At 38.7% G+C, this 6,442-nt stretch overlaps 2 protein-coding genes across 3 annotated transcripts; one reads left to right on the top strand and one right to left on the bottom strand.

Annotated features, from left to right (window-relative positions):
* Positions 1–436: 436 nt before the first annotated feature.
* LOC117626751 (molybdopterin synthase catalytic subunit) lies at positions 437–1,908 on the top strand. Of its 2 annotated transcripts, none has more exons than XM_034358577.1 (2): positions 437–658; positions 1,063–1,908. In XM_034358577.1, the coding sequence occupies exon 2, from the start codon at positions 1,197–1,199 to the stop codon at positions 1,770–1,772; it is 576 nt and encodes a 191-aa protein (XP_034214468.1). In that variant the 5' UTR covers positions 437–658; positions 1,063–1,196; the 3' UTR covers positions 1,773–1,908. The 2 variants fall into 2 exon arrangements, with proteins under 2 accessions (XP_034214468.1, XP_034214469.1); XM_034358578.1 differs by having other exon boundaries at positions 437–736.
* Positions 1,909–2,398: 490 nt separating this feature from the next.
* On the bottom strand, positions 2,399–5,246 carry LOC117624678 (G2/mitotic-specific cyclin S13-7). The gene is made up of 8 exons (XM_034356068.1): positions 4,947–5,246; positions 4,316–4,455; positions 4,020–4,193; positions 3,811–3,936; positions 3,469–3,717; positions 3,201–3,368; positions 2,903–3,084; positions 2,399–2,794 (listed from the first exon to the last, which is right to left on the bottom strand). Exons 1-8 carry the CDS (start codon positions 4,990–4,992, stop codon positions 2,653–2,655), a joined length of 1,227 nt encoding a protein of 408 aa, XP_034211959.1. The 5' UTR covers positions 4,993–5,246; the 3' UTR covers positions 2,399–2,652.
* Positions 5,247–6,442: the final 1,196 nt, after the last annotated feature.

Raw genomic sequence — 6,442 nt, 5'->3', positions numbered from 1 at the left:
TCTTGAAATTGATGGAGATTACCCGGTAAGGGTAGAAATTAGGGTTGTACTATACAATATATATATATATATATATATATATATTAATTAAATAAGGATAATATGGTAAATTCACATTTTTTTCATATTAAAAAAACCAATATTAGATAATAAGTCCTACTTTTATGGAATATAACTATCCATGTTTTTTTTTTAATTCCAAAAATAAAATAAAAATAAAACCAATTGACATAATTGGCACATGCATGAGCACGTGTCAAGGGGCTAGTTACAATAAAGGTAAGAAAAAAAAAACAGAAACTTGGGGTTCTTTTGTTTTTTTCAAAACACTCAAAGTGAAACGACGTCGTTTCATTTAAAATTTTTCTAAAACACTGCAATCGAAACGACGTCGTTTCATTACAATAAACCTATAAAAAAAACACGCGAGTCGTCTAACACGCTAGTCGTCTTCCTCGCAGAGTCGCAGCCAATTTGCAGACTCGTAAAATTTCTTCCGGTTCAGAAGCGTCCAGATCTGGCGCTCCTTGCTCCGCCTGGCCACGCCTTGCAACGCCTCCTCACGCCTTCCTCGCGCTAAACGTGCAACTCGCGAAACAGCCGACAGCCTGGGGCGATTTTCTGCCCCTTCGCTCCGGCATGCCTTTTGAAAACACTGGTAAACCGTAGATAAGTCTACCATTTAGCAGATTAGGTGGTGAAACTTTATGGAAAACATAGGCTGGTCTGCAAAAAGGTTGTTGGCTCGGTTTTTCTGTATTGGCTAAATTACAACTTGGATGGTATTCTTAACTATGTGCTATTTATAGGTTTCGAATTTATATGGAAGGAGTTTATATTTCAATCTTGTTTTAGAGTTATCTCATGCGTGTATGTTGATAGAGTTATCTCTTGTTTTAAAAAAGGCTTCTTGTTTCATGGTTGATTCCACTTTATGCGATTACTACCTGCCTTGAAATAATACACAAGAGCCAACTGGCCTTTATTGTGATTTGTAATTGAGACTTTTCTCTTTGGTTCATTGGGTCATATGGTACTGACATTCTAATTTTTCTTTGATAGATTTGTCAAGTCTGTCATTAAACAATATGGCTGATATGCCATCATTTATCTGAAGTTGGACCACAGGACCTTATTCTCGACAGAGGATAATTCTGAGATAAAAGTTGCATAATCCTTCAGAACACAGACCGAAGATGGCTGCTGAGGACAAAGATCTTGTGGAAATTTTAGAGGAGCATAACCAAATTGACATTGCCAAATATATCAATTATGTGAGTGCCCCACAGGCAGGTGCTGTTGCAACATTTTCTGGTACCACGCGCGACACCTTTGAAGGCAAAACAGTCTTGGAGCTTAGATATGAAGCGTATGTGCCCATGGCACTACGGTGCATGAAGTCCATTTGTTCATCTGCTAGATCATCCTGGAATCTCCTCTCCATTGCAGTCGCCCACTGCCTCGGCCCAGTTCCAGTTGGTGAAACAAGTGTTTTCATTGCAGTCTCAGCCGTTCATCGGGCTGATGCATTGGATGCTTGTAAATTTGTGATTGATGAGATAAAGGCATCAGTTCCAATATGGAAGAAGGAGGTTTACAGTAATGGAGAGGTTTGGAAGGAGAATTCAGAGTTCCTGGAGCGAAGGCTGGATCTTGGGAAAAAATATGAGATATGGAATCAAAAAGAAATTGAAGTTGAAGTTGAGAGGCATACTAGGAAGAGCTGTTGTGGGGCTAAGGTAAAGGTCATTGAGGAAGGAGATAAAAAATGAAGCTGAGCAAAGCTTCTATTTGTTTATGTTTAGGAAAGATTTTCTATGTCATAATGAAATGTAACTCTTTAAAAACTAATAATCTTCTTTTTATATAATAAGAATTGGAACCTGGAGGTAACTTTGGCACTTCGTTTCTCTTTTTGTGGGTTGTACACTCTATGATCTGCTTGCTTGGTTAAGTCAGAAATTGTTGAACAACTCTGCTTCCGAGTTTTGGTTATTTCTTCAGACATCTCATGCATTTTATTTGAAAACAAAACAAGAGACTCGTTAATTTCAGGACATGTCCAATCAATTTCACCCTGTATGTTTTCTCTGATAGAATTAGCTCTGAGGGTTCAGAACGTCAGTTCCAAGAAATATTATCTGCTTTGTCGGAAATTTCTCACAAATGTACAATAGGTAAGTACTTAGGAATTCTTTCTGGGTAGCTTTCTCTATGGAACAGATACATCATTAGCTTGGAATTCTTCTTGTAAACAAAAATAAAATCGGGCATGGTGGTTTAGGAATTAAAAAACTAAAACGAATGAGATGAGAAATATATTAAATTATGGACGTTTATAATTGCATATTTATGCTTTCCTTTGAAGTATGGAGACACATGAAGCTGAAGCAATTGGTTAAGGGGAAGATAAACATCAACTTCATAGAACATACACATGGTGAGAAAAGACCAGACCAAGAACTTGGTGGCATTAGCATTTAAAGGAATATCGAAAATATTACAAAGAAAGAATGCTGGGCTGTAAGCCTGTAACAACAATAGCAGCCAACAGCTGCGGATCATAACAGCAAAATGATCTCCCATTCCCATACTTCTAACTAGAGGAGCAGTTAATCATGGCCTATCAGAATACAATAATATCACGGTGGTTTATTTGGCCGAAAGATTACCACCGGGCGGTGAAAGAAGAGCCACGGCACCATGCTGTGGGCTGCAGAACTTGTTATAGACTGCCTTGAGCTTACTATCTGCAGCCGCAGAAAGAAAACTGTGCAACAGCTTTGCGCAGTCCCTGTTCCAGTAGAATCCAGAGTACAAAGGAAAATAAAAAAGATCAACTAAATGTCACAATAATTAGTAAGTACAAAAATTTATGAGTTGTAAATTGTGAAAGGCTCACATCAGCTCATCTTCAGAATAGCCAGTATGATGCTTGAGAGTCTCAGTCCAGAAAGGGGTCCTGTCAAGGGTGCATCGAGCAACATAAACAGCCGAAGCAGCCATCATTGAAGGGCAGTAGAGAATCGTAGCAGAATAGTGCATCAGACCCAGTTCAGCCAGAAAATACACCATATTCTCCATCTACATTTTGTTATCACCAACAAACAAAAAATTAAAAAAATTCAATCAAATCAAATTGTTAAATACAGGTTTTCACCATGGACTTGAATACCCATGAACCTCAAAAAATCACATACCAACTCGTCATCAGATGGAGCAGATGATGCTTTGATATAGCGCACCAGGAAGACATAAGTTGTAGGAACTGTTAGGCACCATCCCAGCTTTCCCAAGATTGCTTTCTCCATCACCAACACCTTTTCTTTACCATAAGCATTGTCTGAAATGCAGACAAAGTCGTTGACCTGCCCATTTTAACAACCAAAACCCAAGATTAATATTCAAAATTAAAACCCAAGAGAGAAAACCCACATGCAGGATACACAAACAAACAACAATTGCTACCTCTGGTGCCCAAATTTCTTCATATTTGCTTGCAAGAAGCATTGAGCTGATGCCAACTAACTGAAGCTCCCTCCTTGGTACAACTTTAACCGAAAGGAATCGATCAACAAGGTTTATGGTAAGATAGAGGGTTTCTGGCATGAGTTCAAATTTGTGATGAACTTCTATCAACCAGTCTACAAGGATTGATCTCATCTTGGTATTTATTTCTGGCTGTAAAGCCATGTACTCGTGCACGCGATTCTCATCCTGCATCCATCAGAAGGAAGCATAACAATCCAATATGAGAAAGTGACAGAGAGACAGAAAGAGAGAGAATGAGTGTAGAGTTCAAGTCAATACTTCTGTGAGCTTGTAAAACTGGTAGATTTCATCCAAATATTCAACTACTGCCAACTCATTATCAGCATCAGCTGCATCAATGTCCACTTTTGGATCCTTGGGCTTACTAGTGAGTCCACAAGCAGCCTGTGAGAAAAGCAAACTCAGTGGACAATACAACAATGCAGAGCAAAAGTAACAAAAATTGAACCACCAAAAATGAAATTTACTTTGCTTCGGGCACTGAGAATTGATGTAAAGGCCCTGGCATTCTTCCTTGAGGCTCCTTCTCTAGATTTCCTTCCACTAACAGCACTCTTCTCATTTACAGCTGCCACAGCCTTCTTCGCAGCACCTGATTTTCCAGCCGTCAGCCCCCCATTAATTATTCCTATGACCGGTTTCTGCAAATTACAATAGCCAAACATTGTGATAAAGTGAGATAGTAAATTCTAAGACTTCATTGAGAAGAAGAATAAAAATAAAAGTAAAATAATTAAAAAAAAGTTTTGGATTGGATTGGTACCTTGTTCTTCTCTGATGGAGCAGGAAGCTTAGCATGGATCTTCCCTTGGGCAGCAGGAGCAGTTACTACTAGGTTACTAATGTCTTGAAGAACTTGCCTATTTTTCCCCTCTCCTGCTACCTTCTTCTGCTTGCCTTCCTCTAAAATACCATTAAACTATCAGTTTTCACATTGAAATGGGCAAACAGACCGCATCAAACAAAAGTTCAAACGAATGAATCAACCATTTGTTAGGACACAACAGAAAAGATAACACAAAATCAATGCTAACTCCCATGACATGGACCAAAAATTACCAACGCTTACTTAAGAGGTCAGAACATGAAATGGAAAATACAACTCACAAAATTGTTGTTTATGAAAAAAATATAAAAGAAAAATAATCATGAGGTGGATGGAAATAGCCAACAGAAAGTTTTCAAAAACCGGACAAGGAATTAAATAAAAGATTTTAGTATAGCGACATATGAACAAAAATCCCAAAAAAGAAAAAAACATTTCAAAAATTGGAACTTGATCAGTAAAACCCACAGAAAACAACAATGAACGGATCTCTATTTTTTCTATCGAAGCAAACAAAGATGCCCAAAAGAACCAATCAAAGAAGAACTTAAACTAAGCACATTGGTACCTCTTTGTAGTTGGTGAGGCACAACAACAACGGCTCTGGAAGCCATTTCAAGATCTTGATTTTCTTGACCGTTACTGCCAAAAACTCCTCCTAGACTCGAAAACAACGACGACAAGAACACCTGGAGACGACTGTTGCGCGTCTCTCCTTCTTCCTCGGCGTTAATGGTCGCCACTTTCTTCAGTTCAGCCCCTCTTTCTCTCTCTCGAAAATTCCTTTCGATTGTCGCTTTCTCTTTCTCAGGAATTTGGGATTTTCTGAAGTTTTTGTCAGATTGTGGTTGTGATGATTCTTTTTGAAGCTGCGGAACCGACTTTACTTCCAACGGTCTAATTCTCATCAAATTATAGCCGTTGGATTGGTGCGAGATCTAACGGGTATGATCCCCTTATGGATTTGTGACTTCCTGCAGTTTTGAGTTTGGAATTTTCTAGCCGTTGGTGGTGGAGCGGACTTCCTCCAGCGGCTGGGTGGGTTTTCCTTTGCACAAAGAAAGAGCAAAGCCCATGACATGAAGAGAGCCCAAATATAGCCCAAACGAAACTCAAGATGGGTTTTCTTTTACGAGTGTACAAAGAAAGAGCAAAGCTCACACCATGAAAAAGCCCAAAGATCGCGCAAAAGACATTCAGGCCCATTTGGTTCCCTGATTGAACTTCATGGGAATAAACTTCCCATGTATAATCTCACGAGATGGGAATGGAGAATATTCCCATGTTTGAGAACGCTGGGAAATGAGGATTAGGAAATGTCGTTTTCTCCCATTTCCATGCTTTGTTTGTGCAATATTAGGAATGAAAAATTGATCAGTTTTCCAACTATACCCTTGATTTATTATTATTAAAAGTTATTAATATGAAGAGTTTTTTAAATGGTCAAAAGTAGTATTTTAAAATAATAACATTTGTCTATCGCCTTTGACTCAAAATAAAATAAAATAATATGGGTAAGTTAGTCCAAAAAAATTGTATTAAATGCTTTCCCAAGTGAGGGAAAAAGTTTCCCAAGGTGAGCCAAGGGTATGAACTTCCCCCCTACATGGGAAATCCATACCCATGAGTTCTTAATTGCATTCCCAAGAGTGCACCTACCAAACATGGGAATGCAATTTGAAACCTATTCCCAATCTCCTAAACCTTGAACCAAATGGGCCCTCAAGATAAAGCAAGAAGACTGTGGGAGTAAGAAATTAATCCACTATCACCCTAAACTAAACTTGGGGAAATGGAACTACAATCAAGAAACATGTTTTCCCAATTTCTATCCATGATCACACATGAAGAAAATCATGAGATTGGTGAGACTTGACGACAAAGGCCTGCTAAGGCAAACATGCCTATGCCCATAAATAAATGTAGGGGTAAGTTATAAGGGGTGTCTGTGCGGGGTATCGAAGAGCCCATCGGATTAAATCAGACGGTTAGTTTTCAAAATAGGGTGCATTGTTAAAACCGGGTTGAAATTACTCGTTGGATGCATTAGAACCCGACTTCAGT

This window comes from Prunus dulcis, chromosome 4 (assembly GCF_902201215.1).
Source record: "Prunus dulcis chromosome 4, ALMONDv2, whole genome shotgun sequence".
NCBI classification, from domain to species: Eukaryota; Viridiplantae; Streptophyta; class Magnoliopsida; order Rosales; family Rosaceae; genus Prunus; species Prunus dulcis.
Note: the sequence above shows the minus strand (reverse complement) of the source record. Positions and strands in the feature narration are given on the sequence as shown.

Coding starts and splice junctions, on each gene's coding strand:
- LOC117626751 (XM_034358577.1), top strand. CDS start 1,197: ATGGCTGCTGAGGACAAAGATCTTGTGGAAATTTTAGAGGAGCATAAC.
- LOC117624678 (XM_034356068.1), bottom strand. CDS start 4,992: ATGGCTTCCAGAGCCGTTGTTGTTGTGCCTCACCAACTACAAAGAG. Junction 3,369..3,468: donor AAGAAATTTGGGCACCAGAG/GTAGCAATTGTT, acceptor TAAAATGGGCAG/GTCAACGACTTTGTCTGCAT. Junction 2,795..2,902: donor TATTCTGAAGATGAGCTGAT/GTGAGCCTTTCA, acceptor CTACTGGAACAG/GGACTGCGCAAAGCTGTTGC.